Below are 18,236 nucleotides of genomic sequence, written 5' to 3' on the forward strand. Positions count from 1 at the left end.
CTCGGGGCACAGTGAGCTCGGGTTCCGGTCCCACTGAGGGCAGTGCTCTGGTTCCATTTTCCCAGTGACTTTCAGGAAGCAGTGTCCCCCGCCCCACCCCCGGAGGACTTTCTCACTGAGCCAAGGGACAGGGGCTTGCAGTGGGTTGTCGCTAAGGGGTATCTGCCCTAACAATCTCTGACCAGGAGGTGCAGACAAGAGAAGAGCAGGGAGGTGCCCGCATGACTCTGGATGTCAAGGGACCAGGGGGGATGGCTGGGCACCCAGAGGCAGCCAACGGCAGTCAATGCACCGCTCTGCTGCCCCCACCCCTTGTTCACTCGCGGACCCCAAATTCTCATTCTGGTGGAATCTGGGCCTCTGATACCACCGCACCTCAGCCCCAGGAAGGGCCTCAGGCCTTCCCCGTCAGGTGTCCTGGCTTCCTGGGGTGACTCCCCGGGCGATGTGGGAGGGCCCTCAGGGCACTGTGGGGCAGGGCTGGACTTGCGGCCAGCAGCGTCAGCCACCCAGACTGTGAGCGGCCCTGTCCCTCTCTCTCAGCACCGCCACGGCCTCCAGCGCAGAGGATGCTGGGAACGTGGGAGGGGCTCTGCCTGCAACCCTGGGAACGCCTCTGGGGGTGACTTAGCATTTGGGAGTCTCCACAATCTGGTGCTAACTCAGCTTCTCTCAGCTTTACCTCCTACATCTGAACATGGACCCGCCTCTGCCATCAGCTCCCGTCCGGTCACATCCTGGACTTTCTGCCCTCTGAGCTTTTGCTCACAATGTCCCCTGCTACTGCTGTCCTCACCCCTTGATTCTATTTTTCCAGATCCTACCCTTATGTCCAGGCCCAGCGGGAGTCGTCCCTCCTCCCTGGCCCCAGCTCAGCGTCCCGCCTCATGCCCTCCTCGGGATTTCCCTCCCTCTCACGGCTGGTTCTGTGCCCTGAACCAGTCTCGCCCGGACAGGAACCGCACCTGAGACAAGCTTCCAGAGCGGGGACTTGGTTTTGCCGATGGCTCACTATCCCAGCACCTAGAACAGTACTGAGCACATGACAGGCACCCCATAAATACTGTCTGAATCGATGAATAAACCTCTATATCCTCTGTGCCCTGGAACAGAAGTGGGGTTCATTCTGTTTCCTTTTCCAATTTCTAGCTCTAAAGCTTTTAGGAAATGACACAACTACGAGGACGAATGGCCAGTGGGTGGTGAACTGAAGGTTTCAAATGGATGGATGAACTTAATCCGCTGCCCCTCCGGCGCTGGCACATACTGCATTCTACCACAATTTCTCTTTTGACTTGTGTGTCAAAAGACAAACGGGCCTTCCTTTCTCCCTGCCATAGGCTGGGTGTCAGGTGTGTACCTTGCACCCAGTAGGCCCTGGGTGGATCCGGCTAAAGGCAAGGCAAGGGCGGCCCTCCTCCAGCCCAGCCCCAGCCCCCGACCCACAAGCATGGCCCAAACCACGTTAAGTCCCCCTGCCCTCGCTCAACACAGCCTAACAGCAGTGGGGGCAAGGAACGGTGAGAGAACCGTGGAGGGGTCTCCCCTCCCCACTCGGGGAAGACGCGGCACAGGGCGTCTTCCCACCCTGCCAGGGCTGCCATGCCCACCCCGCAGGGCCTACAAACCAGATCGCACCACTGTGCCCTGTGCCCGGGTCCGAGTATAAATATGAGCTTCCTACTGGCCTTCCTGTTTCACTGCACCCAGTGCAGACAAGGAGAGCTTCCTGCTTTCCTTCTCCTGCTGTGTTTCCCAGCTCTGGGGCCAGCCTGGACCCAGCGTCACCTCTCTTATTCCCTATGCTCACCGCCTCCCCCGGAACCCCAACCTCCCGACCCTCTGGCCACCAGGCAGCCATCCTGCTGAACTGGCCCCCAGCTCCTTGCCCCCTTTCGGTCCTTTCCAGCCCCATCTTCCACTCCCCACCACACGCCCCCTTGAGCCTGCTCTTACCTGTGCCAGGGAGGCTGGGGCCGTGGGCACCCGGGCTCACCTGGGTCCCATCTGTAAAGAGAAGGAAGATGGAGTGACTCGGGCGGGGGCAGGAGACGGAGAAGTGGGGGCGGGGGGGAGGGGGCAGGCCAGGCAGGCTCCCTGCCACTCCACGAGGCCCCTCTCCAGCCTGAGCACTCCAAACCCCTCACCTCGGCCAGAAGCTGACCAGCAAGAGGAGACCCCACCCTATTCCTTCCCTCAAACTCCCACGCTGGCTCCCTCTTCCCCCTCTGACCAAGTGGCTCAGATATCTCGCTCGCTCTGCTAGAGCTCAGTCCACGCAAGAAACTCAGGAGGCCCCGGCTTACCCAACAGTGTCCTCGGCCCTCCCGGATGTGCTCAGATACAATCTTCCCCGGACCGTCCGACCAGGCCCCCACAGCCCGAAGGGAAAGATGAGGGCCTGGAGGTGAGGTGGGAGAGCACGGGGTGGGGGTGGAGGTGGGGGAGGGGGAGGGGGAGCGGCACTAAGGATGCTGGAGGGAGCTGGGGGGCAGGGAGCAGGCCTGGAAGGGGAGCTGGGGCCCGCTCAGAGGCTTCCTCAGTCAAGGAGGAACTGGGTCACAGCCTGGAGGTCAAGTCAGATCTGGTGGGAGCTGTAAAGTGGGAGGTCTGGAATGCACAGCTCGAGAACCCTCCGAAAAGGAACCCCCTTCCTCCTCCTGTCCCACCTGGGGACCTGCAGCCTGTGTCCCCAGAGAAGAGAACCACGCAGCCTTTTTCATAGATGACCTGAAAAAGTCTTTCCTTCTGGAAATGGCCACCTCTCCCAGGCTCCTAGGCTCAGCCAGGGGCCCCCCATCCCATCCAGAACCCCTGGAACCCTATGGTAGAGCAGGCACTGTCAGCAACAGGGAGGCAGAGGGCGGCTGAGAGGCTGGCTGGGGTGGGGAAAGAAAGAGGTGAGTCCTGAGGCCACCTCTCCCTCCTGCTGTCCCAGCTCTGGGCCAAGGGGAGGGGAGCCAGCAGACTTGACACCTCCTGGAGGGGCATGGGGTAATATAAGCACACAGAAGCCCTCTTCGGGCCAGATTTGGGGCAGAAGGGGCATTTTCTGAAGGACAACAAGCAGATGCTGCTCTACTGGGTCTATGCCTAAGGGGAGGCCCCAGTTTCTCTTCCAGACGCTGGAAAAGGAGACCTCCCTGCAGGCAGGCACCTCTGGGAGAGGGGGCAACTCGGGGCACAGATAAACTCCCACCAACTGCCCTCAAACACTAGCGCCCCATGCTTTAGATGACGAATTTGGTAGGGAAATGCCACTCCACCTATTCAAATGCTGCCCATCCTTTGAAGCTCAGCCCAAGCCTATCTCCTCCTGAAGCTCACCCTGACCACCCTCTCCTCGCCTCCCAAAGCACCCACTCTGTGCCCACGACCTCGACACTCTGCTAATCAGGGTCTGCGGTGCACTGGTAAGCCATACCCATCTGCTCCTAACACCTTGCTGGGCACATGGCAGGCCCCGTTAGGAACTGGTGAATTGCACACAATGATGCTCTCCTGGTCCTCTACCTAGGACAGGGCATGCGTATTTCTCCAGGTTTCTGAGCCTCAAGGAACAGCAGTGTGGGAGGCAGCCTCCCCTCCCCAGGATGCAGTAGCCCCCGAACCCCCGGACTCTCTTAGGACCTCCCGTTTCTTCTGCAGGACCTGGTCCTCCAAAGAGAGCTTTCTGAACTAGGCCCCTGGACGCGCTCCCCGAGACTGTGTCTGGCCTCCAGTTCCAGCCTGCTGGGAATTCTCCCCTACCTCTCCCAGTCCCTGCCTGAGGGCTGGTCAGCAGCACTCATCTGTGGGAGCAGAGCTGGGCTCTCTGCACGCCCCTCCCCTGGTAACCACAGGTTCCGGACACCGTGCTCCCTCTGGATGGGACAAAAGCTAATGGCCCTGAACTTGTAGTGTTTGTTACAGGGCCCAAAAAGGATGTTCTATGATGAAGATATAGGTACAAACTCAGTTCAGAAAAGCTGTGTGCATGCCTGTGTGTGTGTGTGTGTGTGTGTGTGTGTGTGTGAGATACTTTGGGTTCTGAAAAGCCCAGAGTGACAGAGATAAGACCCAGGGAACAACTCTCCTGTGTCCCAGAGAGAGGGAAGGACCTAAAGGCACCCAGTCAGTGGCTGAACTGAAAAGCAACCATCTGGCATCCCAGGCCTGGGGATGAATGCGGGGACCCTTCTTCTCAGAGCACTGTTACCCCTAACCTGGGGTCAGACTGAAATAAAATCAGAAGTGAATAGGCCCGAGTGACAGAGAAGACTGAATAGGGCTGGCCCTTCTCCACACAGCTCCCAGCCAGGGCCCAGAGGTCTCCTTCTGGAATCCTGGCTGCCCCCTGGCCCCCGTCTCTATCTTCTTTGGAAGCAACTGCAGGCAGGCAGAAGAGGCAGTTTATCGGGTGCTGAGGTTCCTGGGGGCACCAAGTCACCTTCCCCATCGGACACCTGTTCTTCCTCAGAAAGGCTGCCCCAATGCGTCCACCTTGGCCCTCTGCCATCTCCAGGACAGACACAAATGCCACTCTCCTGTCCCCCAGGCACCTGCACAAGCTGGCCTCGCATTTTCCCTTGTTGCCCCAGGCCCTCACCTGCCCAGCAGATGGGACTGGAGGAAACCTGAGCCCAGCTGGACCACCTGTTCTCCCTGTGCTGCCAGCCCTGCGAAACCGGGCAGGGCTTCCCCCCCTGGGGGGGGGCACCGCCACCCACAAGCCCCCTCCAAAGATTCCCATGCCTTTGTCAAGGCTGTACCCCCTCCCTGTTCTCCCTCTTGAGTAGCTGGCCAAGGAGGAGGAGGAAGAGGAAAGCAGGCAGGGGCAAGAGGCCAAGCCCCTGGTCCAGGGCTGGCTCCCCACAGGGCCCCCATCACGTCTGCGCGGGTCTGCTTTCCCTGACACGGGTGGGACAAAGCTGGACTCCAAGTAGGGGTTGGCAGAGGAGGTGAAAGCCAGGAGTGCAAGGGCCTCAGGAAGGTCCAAGAATAAATAAACACGAGAAAGAACATCGTGGCTACCCTGCCTCTCCGACAGAGCTAGGGCTGCGCAGTGTATGTTAGGAGTTGATGGGGCTTTAGAGATTGTGCAGGCTAACATTCTCACTTCCCCGAGACGGAAAGGCAGAGGGGGAAGGAGCTAGGTCACGGTCACCCAGCAGATCAGTGGTAGGGCCAGGCCAGGCCAGACCGGACCAGAGCTGGGGGTGAGGGGGGGGGAGGCCCAAGAAGTTGACCCCCAAAGCGAGTACTAAGTACCTCCGTGCAAGGTCCAGGGCTGGAAGGGATGGAAAAGTGAATGAAATCTGGTTCTCACTTCAAGGAATTTAAAGTTCAGCCCACAATTTTTTTTTTTAATTGAAAAGTAGATTCCTTGCAGAAACTGAAAAAAAACTCAAAGAGCTTCTGAAGGTATAAAACCAGAAGATTCTCACTCATCCAACTACCTTGAACTTCTCCAGACTCAGCCCTTTTGAACAACCTCTTGCCTTCCCCTTTCAGAAATTCTCTTGCTATTTATTAATTTGATGGCTCATTATCTTGGCACCAAGCTGCTTATTACTCAGATTTATCTGGAATCCAGTGGGCTGCAAGCTGGCTGGAAACTCTTGCCACATGAAGAGACAGAAGTGAGGGTCCACAGCACAGAGGACGTTGGCTCTGGGGTCAGATGGACCTGGGTTCAAACTCTGGCTCCCTCAGGGAGCGGCAGGGAGAGCCAGGGCCATGCTGCAGCCTGGTCAAGCCTTGGCTGTGCCATCTGAAATAAGAGGCTAAGAACATCGACCGGGAAGAGGTCATCGGAGGTGAGCAATGCTGTACGTGAAGCACCTAGTACATGGCGGGTGCTCCCGCCGGGACTGTGATTCATGCTCTTTGCCCTTGAACGCATCTGCAGCCTCCCTCTGGCATAAGCATTTCAGTGTCTGGTCCCACCCGTGTCCCCGCGGCCACACTCCATTTTCTCCCCCATGCATTCCTGCCCCATGCCTCCCAACCATGGGCTCTTCCCTTTCTCTTCCATCTCAACTTTTGTAAGCTAAGGCATTACTGCATGCCGGGAGGTGTTCCAAGGGCGCTCCGTTTACTAATTCGTCTAACCCACATGGCAAACCTGTGAGGTGGCTACTGTTTTTAGCCCCATTATATAGATCAGTCGACTGAGGCCCCGCAGTATTAAATAACCAGCCTGAAGTCACACATCATGGAAGTGGCTGGGCTGGGACTTGAGCCAGGCAGTTGGGCTCCAGAATCCATGCTCTCAAGCAACCCTCTCCACTGTCCCTCCCCAGCATGTCCCCTCCCACAGGCCCTGGTGGACAACAAACGCCAGGACACTGGCTGGGCCCCGGAAAGATCAAAAACTCACAGAGCCCCCCAGGCAAACTCCAGCCCTGCCGCATGTGAGAAAGTGCCTATTCCATCTTTGGGCCCCGTGAAGACAACCGCGAAAAAATCACTTGGAGAGAGCAATGGTGGCCTCCGCAGATCCCAAGCAATGATTGTGTACCGCGTGGGCTCAGGCGCTGGTGACCCACAGGATGGAGGCTTAGGGGAGCACTGGCTTCGTTTTCCGGGCTCTCGGGTGCCCTGCCATGTCCTTCCTTTAAATGTTCCCAAGGCCCTCTGACGCGCCCTAGGGTCCCCAAGCGAGCTGCGCTGAGCCGACAGAGGCTGGCTCCCAGGTGAGCAGCCAGCGCGGGCCTGCCCGGACAAAGGCCTCCAGGCCGGCCACGGCAGGGGGCTGGAGCTGGGCAGGCCCAGCCGCTGTGCGCCAGGCGGGAGGCTGGATGTGGGGCCGCAGGGCCGGCCCTCCCGCCTGCGCCTCCGCAGCAAGCAGGCCCCCTTTCCCCGCGCCTGGGGCCCCGGGGCAGCTATTTTTAGCTCTTGACACCTGGGTATTTTGCGGCCGCAGGATGTCCGGTTTGGAGTCTCTTTCTGGGAATCCCACATGCGGCTGTTGTAAACAGCCCCACGCAGCGGTGGCCCGAGCCGGAGCCGGCACCCCCCCTTTCTGCTGTTTGAGATGAATCAAACAGGAAGCAGACGTAACCATGGCAGCGGCGGCTTGCGCTCCCAGGGGGTGGGAAGCGTCCTCCGGCTCCTTGCTCCGCGGCCCCGGGTCCACTCCCCTCCCTGGCTTCTCCTCAAGGACGGAGACCTGCTGGTCCCTGAGGCAGGGGGACCTGGGCCACTAAGAGCCTCACGGCTCTTCGGCAAAGAAAAACAGGGCTTCCTCCAGGCCTGGCCGGCCCCGGGGCCTCTCAGGGCTTCCTTGTCTTTCCTGGCCACCCTTTGTGAAGGTGGGAAGGGGAGGACAGAGCCATTTGCCCAGGGTGTGGGACCTGCTCTAGGCATCCCTGAGCAGACAGGCTTCCCCAGTCCCGGCCCCTCGGGCCAGACTGCCCAGGAGTGTCTCGGGTCCTGAAAGTTCTCAAAAACCTAAGTTCCCACTTACCCTCACTCTCCTGCTCCAGGAACAACCAATCCCTGAGACAGGAAGTTCACCATGATGTCTAACCACTGGCTTTCCTACCATACGCAAACAGCCTGAGCAGTCAAGACGTGAGCCCCGTCTGTGATACAGGGAGAACAGTTTCTGTCTGCTTCTCTCTTTGTCTCTCCCCCTCCCCCACCCCCTGGTGCCCCACTTAGACCAGCTGCTCCCTCTTAGCCGCCAGCCCCAGCCAGTCTTTCTCAAGGGCCAGCGCTTGCCCCAACAGGAAGCACGGTCACCGCCCCCGGGGCTGTCTCTCAGAGCCACTCCTTTCTCCCCTCTGAGGTCTCTCGGTCACTCCCTCGCCTCCTGTTGCCCCCTCCGCCAGACCCGGCCTCCCTCTGCACCCCACTCCTGCCTGCCCACCCGTTCTGCCTCTCCCAGATTCGCTCCTCTCACCTGGGCCACCCACGAGGCCACTCAGCCCACTCCGGACACTGCCAGGGAAAAGCTAATAGTGTTACTATTAGTAACTGTCATCTCATAATCAATAACTCGTAATATTAGTAAGAATCAACAGCCGGGTGCCGACTGCTTACAGGGTGTTGATTACTCTGCTAGCTTATCCGAACGGTACTATCCCATTTGATCCTCACAACCACCCTATACGGTTGATACCATCACGACCCTCACTTTACAAAGGAGGAAACCGAGGATCAGAGAGGTTAAGAAACGTGCCAAGGTCACACAGACGGTAAGTGGGGTTTCTGAGCTCATAATCACGCCGCTGGCGCGTCCGAGGCCCACCCACCTCCCCTTGGCTGGTGAGGTGAGGCCACCGAGGGGCCCCAGCACACAGTGCGGTCCCAGCATCTGAAGGCCCGGGCGTGACTTGCAGTGCTGGCATGTTCCCACCGTGTGCCGGAACTCCATCCAGAAAACGTCAACAACAAAAATAAAAACAGGATAACCTCTGCCTGTGGTCCCTCATATGCTTTTCATGCCCAGGAGGCACTCCCCGACCCCGCCTTCACTTCCTTTTTCATCTTATATTTTCCTTGGTTTTTGAACGTACGCGTTACCATTTTATCATTTCCTGTAAGCTGCCCCCTGCCCCCCCTCCCGCCCCCTGCAGCAGGGGTCTAACTAAACAAGCAAACCCCCAGGGCTGCCATGGAGCATCAATGCCGCATGCCAGCAATCTAGAAACTGTCTAAGCCTTGTCTGCAATGCAGGTTGCATAACCAGAGCAAGACACCCACAGAGTGGCTACTCAGGAGTGAATCCTTCTCCTCCGACCCCTAGGGAGGGGACGCTATTTTTCTCTCCCTTCCTCTGACCCAGCCCTCACACACTCGGGCAGCCATGGGCATGGATGGAGGCACCCACGAGGGCAGAAGGGAGCACCCACCTTCAGAGAAGGCTGCTGGGGACTAGGAACACAACCAAAGGGCACCCGTGGACTCTGGAGCGGTGCCAGGAGGCCACAGAGGAGACCGCGGCCTGATCCGCAGCCTGGGGCATCAGGGATATGAGTCCGTGAATAGCAACAAGCCATGAATGCTGGCACTCACTGGGATGCCACATGAATATGCATGACAGCGCCCCATCCCAGTTGTGCTCCAGCATCCCCTTCGTTTTGCCTGCCCATTATTTCTGGAAGACGGCAGAGCTCTGTCGGGTAGATTCTCCGGGTGACATGATTCCTTTCTGCAGCCAGGCCTGCCCTTGAGACTTGCTTGGCTGGGGTTTTTCCAGACCACAGATCCAGCCAGTATGCTTACCCAGCTTTCAGGGAACTCAGAAGCCAGATGCATGGTCCTGGGTACTGATTTGGACAAACCAGCTGTGAAAGACAATTTCTAGCCAACTGGGAATTCGATGAGATGAAAATCTACTGTGGGGCAGGTGGAGATCACTTGACTGAAAACATGACATATGTGATGCAGTCTCATTTTGGTAAAAAGTATGATATGTGAGAAGGCATATCAGAAAATGGGAAGCTGCACCCTGAGGTGCTGTAGCAGTGAGCTCTGATTGCTGGGACTGGGATGTTTCTTATTCTTTCATTTGTGTTTGTCTGTGTTGCCTGATTATCTACAATGCACATGAACTGCCTCTGTAATAATAAAACAGAATATGTATGTATCTGTGCAGCCACACAATGTAAAGATGGCACAACCAATGGGCAGCAAAGCCGGGACACGACCTCTGGTTCCCATGAGACCAAGGACACGGGCCATTCATGGATTCCGTGTATTGTATTCTGGGACCCCATCTCCTCTGGGGTGCTGCGTGTATCTGCATCCTCTGCCTCCCTGGAATCACACAGAGGGCCTAGCACGGGGCTGGGCACAAAGTCAGAACTGACTTAATGGATGCCTGTCGGCTGAATAATGATCATTTCCTGAAAGATATGGCTCCTGCCTCTTCCAGGGCCGCTGTGCTGGGAATACTCAGTGTTGACATCATGGACCTTCTCATCCCTCCTCTGCCTCATGCTCCTCTTCAAAGCTGCCAGGGAGGGGCCAAAATAAAAGGTCACCGCAGCAGATGCTGGCAAGGTACTCTGCAGCAGGGCCCTCAGGGGTGGTCCCATCCCAGACCCTCCCCAGTGCCAGCTGGCTGTGAGACCCTCAGGGTACCCTCCCCCCAACATCCTGCTTCATTGGGAGAGGCCAGGCCGGGGGTGGGGGAGTGAAACAGAGAAGGGGTCCACCCTCTGACTTCTGGCTACAGACTCCTGCTGTTCCAGGCCCTTATGGGTGGAGGAATCTGGAACAGTGAATTTGGCCTGGGTTTTCCTGTGAACTGGGGCTGAGCCCAGTTTCTGTTCTTCATGTCTCTAACATTCCCTATCCCTGACCTTCAAAAATATGAACAATAACATTAAGAATAGTGATAATATTTTTTTTTTTTTTTGCCTGCGCCTGCGGCATGTGGAAGTTCCCGGGCCAGGAACTGAACCTGCCCCACAGCAGTGACCGGAGCTACAGCAGTGACAACGCTGGATCCCCAACCCTCTGTGCCACCAGGGAATTCCAATAGTGATAATATGCTGTGTGCGCTGATTTCATACCAGGCGCAGTGTTAACTTTTCATCTTTAGAGCAACTCCAGGAGCTTGAAACTGATTATTTTCACATTGCAGAGCTGGAGAAACAGAGGCCCAAGAGAGCCGTGTGCCCAAGGTGACAGATATCTGCAGGAGAAATAGGGACACTGCCAAGGCCGTACCATTCCTCTCTGTGCGTCCTCACAGGAAGGCCCTTCTGCCAAGCTTTGCAATGGGTACGGAGGAGCCAAAGGCGATTATTCACATCTGGAGGGTGCATTCAAATCCAGCAAATGTGTCACATGCGTATGAGAAAATCCCCACTCGAAAGACTAGGAAACTGAGTCTCAGAGCCCTTGGCACCCCGGCAGGAGGTCCCCCAGCCACTGGGCTGGGATTCAGACCTAGGTCTTTGGGCTCAGAACCGTGCCCTTCTTCCCCGCCATCCCACCGTCTCCCTGGTCCGACCCGTGAGAGGGTTCTGAAGGCCTGGCAGGGAGATGCACCCCCTCTAGAACCCTGGAGATGAAGCCAGCGCCCAGCCCCTCGCCCGGTGGGGGTGGGGGCGCTGCGCCAGCACCTCTTCTCGGCGGCTCCACTGTGACTCACTCCTGGGACCCAGGGGAAACACAGCCCTGAGCTGCGGGCAAACACGGGCCGCCGCCTGCCCCGCCCCCAGCTCCCCGCCTCCACATTTGCTAACCGAAACCGGGCCGCTGCTATTTTTAACCCTCCAGCTCCCCCTCGCCTGGGGCTCCCCCCTGCACCCCACCCCCACCCCCTGCCCCAACCGGGTGCCACCAGCCTGTCATTCTGAGAGCAGTTCCACAACCTGAACGCCCAGGAGGGCGCAGCGGATGCCCGTGCAGCTTTTGTGGGGCAGGCAAAACAAGACGGTTACGGCCGGGTCGCCCGAATTCCCCCACCCCAACTCTTTCCGAACCTGGGGCTCCCAGCCTGCTCTGCTTCTCCCTGTCATCCTGGTGGCGGCGGGGGAGGGAGGAATGGGACTTCAAGGGCTGGGGGTGGGGGGGAGGGAAAGGCAAGAGCCAGAGCTGGCCTCCTTGGGACGCATGGAGCTGAGCTGGACTCCAGAAGGGGATGGGGGTCCCCAGAGGTCTCTCCAGGGTACCAGGCTTGCCCTGAAGGCCCACCATCTCTGCCCACCGGGGTTGCCAATCCCTGCAGGCAACACGGGGAAAAAAGGAAGTGGCTGGGGACAGGGTGGGGATGATGAGTTTAGTCCAGGGCCCTCCTCTTGAGAAGTCCCCTCCCCATCCTGGGCGGAAGGCCTGGGAGATGCAGGAGTCCAGGGGGTGAATGCACCCTGCAGCCTAAAGGAGGCCCGGGAGTAGGACTCCAGGCAGGGGGTTAGAGGGGGAGAGGGCCAGATAGGGCCCCTTCTCTTACAGGAGGGCTCCCCTGATGCTCAGCTCTCTGAGCAAAGGGCTGGATCTTCCTGCAGCCTGCAGCTCTGGGTCCCCAGGGAAAACCTACCGGGAGAAGAGGTTGGAGGTGAGAGGGTCTGCAGGCTGCTTGCTGATGTGAAAGTTAACCTCCTAGGGTAGGGGATGGGGTGAAGGCAGTAGGATGGCAGGGGGTCCGGGGGGGCATTGCCCTGTAGCTGTCCTCTGCTGCCCCGCCCCAACCCCCCCCCCCCCCCGACTCCAGCCCCTGGCTCAGAGTCTCACCCACTTTGAGGAGCAGGTTCCAAGGGTGCAGGAGAGGCTCTGGAGCACCCAGCCAAAGGTCTCCTCCACGCCCTCTCCCCTGCCCCGGTCCCTGCTCGGCCAGCCTCGGCCCTGACTTTGTTCTGTCCTCTCTGGTCCCTGCTCCAGTCCTTCTTTCTGGCGTGTCCTCTCTTCCAGGGCCCAGGGCCCAGGGCCCAGGTCCCAGGTCCCCTCTAAGCCTTGACCCCCCCCCACCCACCCCGGTGACTCCCGAGCCAGGTAAATAAATCCCAGTGGCCACAGAGGCAGCCAGGCTAGACCAAGAAGGGAGGGACTTGGCACAGGAGGTGTGTGTGGGGGGGAGATGGGGAGGAAGGGAATGAGGTGGGAAGAAGGTGAGGCAGGAGGGTCAGGAATGAGGAGGCCCTTGCAAGAGGCTGCCGCCTTCCCAACACCCTCCATGTCCACAAAGGGCCTTTCCCGCAAAGGGAAAGAGGCCGCTGCTCCAAGCACCAAGGCCACCTGAGTGCAGCCCTGTCCAGCCCCCTCTCTGCCTCTCTGCCTCTCTGCCAGCCTCTGGGGACCACTCAGGGAGCCAAGACCTTGCTGTCTTCCATGCCAGGCCAAAGGCTGGCCACTGGGCTCCAAACCTCAGCCAACACTCAGCCCAGGTCCCTCACCTGGATCCAGGAGGTTGCCGAGTATGGCTCAGAAGCTCCGAGGGCTCACTTAGAGTCTGGGGAGGTGACAGCAGGCATCGATGTCACTTCTCAGGCAGCCTCCCGGGCCGCCCTGTCTAAGGAAGTCCCACCTTGTTATTCTCTCTCGTTGCGCCCGGTTCATTTCCTTCTTAGGGCTCATCACAAAGGGTAACTAGATATACCTACTCATTCTTTCACTGTTTACTTGCCGTACTGTCTTCTCCACTAGAGTGGAAGTTCCCTGTGGTCAGAGGCCCTGCCTAGGTGTTCACTGCATATCTGTGCCCAAGTCTTGGCACACAGCACGGCTCAGTAAGCATCCGACCTGTGGATAAAAAGCTGAATGCCTGGCTCGGTAAAGGGGGCCTTCCGGGTGCCAACATCACCCTTTGGGTTGACAAGCGTCAGTGCCAGGATTTCCCCAGGGAGGAGGAAGCAGGATGTTACAGGAAGAGCAAGGTCAGGAAGCCCGGGACCCCAGGGAAAAGGTCAAGGTCCAGGAAGCATCCGCACCAATCCCCTCTGGTCCACAGCCTCATGCTGAGTGTGGACATGCACACAGATGCACGCTCAGAGGACGCGTGGGTAAGTCCTGGACCGGTCTTGAAAGGCTTGACTTCTGTCCTTGTTCTTCCTCTTAATATCCCTGTGTCCTTGGACAAATCACCTGCCTTCTATGGGTCCCCGTTTCCTCAAAAGAAAAAAATGAAGATGTTGGCCCAGGTTGGTGGTTCTCAAACATGGCTTTGCACCAGATCACCGGAAGCGTGCGTCAAGATCCAGATTCCCAGATGGCACCCCTGCAGATTCCGAGTCTGTCTGGGACCGGGCCTGAGGGTCTTCATTTTTAACATATTCCCAGGCGACTCTAAAGCAAATGGTCTGCGGAGTTCCCTGGTGGCTCAGCAGGTGAAGGACACGGTGTTGTAACTGCTGCGGCTCAGATCACTGCTATGGCATGGGTTTGATCCCTGGCCCAGGAACTTCTGCATGCCAAGGGCACGGCCAAACTGTGGGGGGGGGTGGGTAGCAAATGTCCAGAATCAGGCATTTGAGGAAGGATGAGAGTGTTTTCCAGCAAATACCCAGACTTCTATTTATTTATTTATGCTTTTTTTTTTTTTTTTTTTTAGGGCTGCACCTGCGGCGTGTGAATATTCCCAGGCCAGGGGTCTAATAGGAGCTATAGCCACCAGCCTACACCACAGCCACAGCCAACGCAGGATCCGAGCCACGTCTGCGACCTACACCACAGCTCACAGCAACTCTGGATCCTTAACCCACTGAGCAAGGCCAGGGATTGAACCTGCATCCACGTGGACGCCGGTCAGATTTGTTAACCGCTGAGCCGCGATAGGAACTCCATGGACGTCTATTTAAAAAGCCTCTCTTGCACGGGCTCACATCCCCCTCACGTGTGTCCAAATACCCCACGCAGAGCCAGAAATTGCAAAGGTGCACAACTCACAGACAACACACATCTGTACTACACGTGTGCCTGCTCCCCAGACACCCAACAAAGAGCCGCCACATGGATCACCAATTACCAGGGAACCACCACCTCTACAAACACAGCCCGGGGGTATACACACAGAGCCCCCCCACCACACACCCAGTGTGCATACACACCCATCACATGTTGACCCACACTAAACAGACACTACCCTGAATTTATTTTGCCTCTGGGAACTGGTCCAGGACCAAAGGAGCTATGCTCTGCTGATGAAAACATCCCTCCCGCCTCTGCCAAACCCCCCCCAACCTCTTGCCCCAGGCAGCTTGTTGTCCACCTCCCCCTGGGAGAGGGAGGGCTGCTGGAGGACAGGGGAGAGATGGGATGAGGGGAGGCACAGAGCCCACCCCAAAGTCCGGCAGGCCCTCTCTTCCCCTTCCCCCCCACCAAGAGATGCAAAAGGGCCTCCACCCAACCTCCTCCCACCTGCAATGCTCGTTCAGCCCACTTGCCTAGATTCCCAAGCCCTGGTCCAAGGAAGCCAAAACACAGCAAGGGAGGTGGCTGGATTTAGGGACTCCTAAGGAAAGGGCTGTCTGGGGGCACTTTCCTGCAGCTCGAAGCCCCGGGTCCCCCAGGGAAGGTTGCCACAGAAACAGGGGGAAATATCACAGGGAAACACAATACCCGGCAGGGTCACCTGCTGACCAGGCTTCCTGCTGTGTTGCCCACCCCCGCCCCCTTCTCATTGCCCTTGCAGCCTCCTTCATTGGCCTCAGCCTGGGCCTCCTCACCAAAGCGCTCCTTCCTGCCTCCTGTGGGCTAGGGGAAGCAGCCTTAGGCAGAAACACAGCCTCTCTGGGTTCCAAACAACAACATCAGGGATGGCCCAGAGCTGAGTCCCCCACTCCTAATCCTACCAGCACCCCCACCACAGGAAATCAAAGCTTCCTGCCCCAGAGGAAGTGCCCCATCTAGTGAACAAATCCAACACATAAACTCACAGTCCTGGAGCCGTGGGGAGGACAGACGCCCTCCCCGCCAGCTCCCATGCCTTTCCCCAGCCCTGCTTCCAGCAACAGCCCACACCCCACTTCAGCCCCAGTCTCAATTCTGGGCACTGGGCAGGGCCAAGGTGTGACAAGGATGTGGGCAGCACCTGAGCCAGGCCAGGGGAGGAGAAGGTCAGAAGAACGGGCCCTGGCAGAGTTAGAAAGTCTGGTCCCAGCCCAGCTCAGCCTGGCTGAGTGACCCTGGGCCTCACATTAGCTCGTATTCTCTCTGGCCCCTGCCAACTTCAAAATTACCAGCTCTTAAGCCAAGTCCAGGAGAAGGAAGGCAAAGCGGTGGGGGGTTACACAGGCTCCTGCCTTGGGCAAGCATGCCTGCAGCTACAGCAAGTCCCCACTCCCCACCCCCATTACGCAGGAGCTGCTCACTTCCAAGGATTTTATATCCGGATTGAGGAAGGGATGGAGGAAGAGAAAGTTCCAACTCTCATTGCCAGACAAGGATGAAAGCTGGGGTCCATTATTCCTGAAGGAAGTGGGGGGGCATAATGGCTCCCACGCTGGACACGGATCCCTCGCCTTAGAGTCTGCCGCTCCTCCTCTGGGATCATTTTATTGACGGGGAAACTGAGATTCGGTGTCAAAGCGGAGTGGCCAGTATAGATTCTTAGATCAAGCCATGCAAAGACCTGAATGCGACTTTCCCATCCCCAGGATCACAGCTTAAGACTTGGGGCTAGAGAGATACCCACCCCTGGGCTCAAGCTAAGGAACACAGAGACCTCAGGAGGACACTGCCCCGGGGCCAGTCCAGCTGAAACACCAAGAAGCAGCTTGGAGCCTGGCCATTCGGGGTATGAAAAACATCAGGGGACCAAAGGCAAGGGGAGGAGTCCCAGTGGGTCCAGGACCCGGTTCCAGTTCAGGTTCACTGGAAACAACACAGTGAGCCTGCTTTGTGCTTTAAGTTCCCCAGAAGTGACTCTACAGAATCAGAAAATTACTTCTTCCATCAGGTGGGTAGAGGGAACAGAGCAGAGAGGAGGGAGAATGAGATGCTGAGCAATGAGGAGCTAAGAGGTGTCTTGCAGAAGCAGGAAAAGGAGCTTCCAAGAAGGCTGGTGTGAGGAGAGGAGTGTATGTGGCAGCCTAAGCCACTCAGAGGACCTGGCCTACGGGGTCCCACAGGGAACAGATGGGCCACCAAAGTAGCACACTAGAGGGTAGGGAACTAAGCCACATTCTCCTTTCTTTCAGCCCAGCAGCTGGCAGGGATCCTGAGGAAGGACCCCACGGGTACAGGTCCAAGTCCAGGGAACAGGCTGAGGAGTCCAGATGTTGAGTTCCCAGGAAGGCCACTGAGACTGACAGGCAGAGCTGGGCCTCAGGCAGATGTTGAATGGGGGGGCAGCAGCAAGACAGCCAGTGTCCAGACGCAGGAGGAGGCCTCGTGTATGCAGGACAGCCAGCAGGGACAAGGGAATGACCAGGACTTGGTGGGAAGGGCACCAATGGCTGGTGAGGTCGGATTCGAACGGGCAGCCTGGGCAGCCAGAGGGAAGGAAATGGGGCGGGGGGTGGGGGGGAGCTGGGGAGCCTGCAAACCCAGAGGGCTCTCTCTCCCAGCTCACAGGCCTAGAAACTTTGGGCGTCAGAGGCCAGCCCAGCGGCCAGATTTGCTGCCTGCTCTCACACTCCCCAGAACCAACGGATCTCAGGCCTGGGGGGCGCACATCCTGTCCCCCAACACTCACTACACAGCCTGAGGTCCCCACCTTCCCGCGCCCCGCCAGCTCACTCGGGCACAGGTGTCTCTCCACCCAGATGGGTGAGCGAGGGTGGGGGGCGGTGCTCAGAGAAACCTCGCCGTCAGAGACCCTCCCTCCCAAGGATCACTTTCCCCAGAGGAGGGGTCGGAGTACAGTCCGGCGGGATCCGCGGGCTGGGGGCGCTGAGGTCCAGCGCCAAGGGCCCGGCCCCAACTCAGTGGGTCCTGCCCTTTGCCCTCGGGCTTCCAAACCTTCCGCCCGGAGCACCGCCCCCTCCCGGGGCCGCGGCGGCCGCCCCTCCCTCCCGGGTCCCCTGGTCCGTCTCCCCCCACCCCCCACCCCCCACCCCCACCGCGAATGGGGGTGATGGGACGCCGGGCCACTGCACCGCCGGCCCGGGGCCTCCAACTCCCTCTCTCGGGCCTGCCGCTGCCCCGGGGCGGGCGGATGTGGGCGCCCCGCGGGAGGCCCGAGCCCTCCGGCCCCGGAACCAGCCCAGGCCGGGAGCCTGCCTGAGCCCTGCGGGGCCGGGCGGGACGGGCACAGTCGGGGGCACGGAGGGGGGGGTGGGGGTGCTGGCCGGGCCGGGCCCGGCTCGCGGGGCCACACGGAGCCCAAGCCGGAGCTGGAGCCCGAGCCCGGGCGGGCGGCGCTGGGTGCCGCGCGCAGGGCGGGGCGGGCGGGCGGGCGGGCGAGGGGCGGCAGCCCCGTACTCACCAGCGCCGGGGTTGTGCATCCAGGGGCCGGGGCCCTCAGAGCGGGGGGCTCATGGCGGGGCGGGGGGCTGGGGCGCCGGCCTCACATCCCCCCGGTCGCCGGAGGCTGCGGAGCGACTGTGAGACGGCGAGAGGAAGGGAGGGGGCCGGGAGGGGGAGGGCCCTGGCAGCCCGGCCGGCCGGGTAGGATGACAATGGAAGGAAATGCTTTATCTGAGTCTGAGAGCGGGCCAAGGGGGAGGGGAGGGAGGGGGCAGGCGCTCGCGGCCCGGGGACACACCACCCCGCAGACACGGCGCGGCGCCCGCGCGGGCGGGCGGCGGACACCCAGCGCGTGGAGAGCGCGGGGAGGCAGCGCCGAACCCGGAACGCGGGATTCGGCCCCGACCCGCGCGCGGCCGCCGCGCTGCCGCCCAGTCCCGGCCGCCGCGCGG

At 59.3% G+C, this 18,236-nt stretch overlaps 1 protein-coding gene across 1 annotated transcript in view; it reads right to left on the bottom strand.

Moving 5' to 3' along the window:
• HDAC7 (histone deacetylase 7) overlaps positions 1-17,977 on the bottom strand; it is a 35,498-nt gene extending 17,521 nt beyond the window's left edge. The window contains 2 exon segments of the mRNA XM_021092604.1: positions 1,957-2,007; positions 17,804-17,977. Of these exon segments, the coding sequence (XP_020948263.1) occupies positions 1,957-2,007; positions 17,804-17,822 (70 nt within the window). The 5' untranslated portion in view covers positions 17,823-17,977.

The sequence above is a fragment of the Sus scrofa genome, chromosome 5, assembly GCF_000003025.6.
Source record: "Sus scrofa isolate TJ Tabasco breed Duroc chromosome 5, Sscrofa11.1, whole genome shotgun sequence".
NCBI lineage: Eukaryota > Metazoa > Chordata > Mammalia > Artiodactyla > Suidae > Sus > Sus scrofa.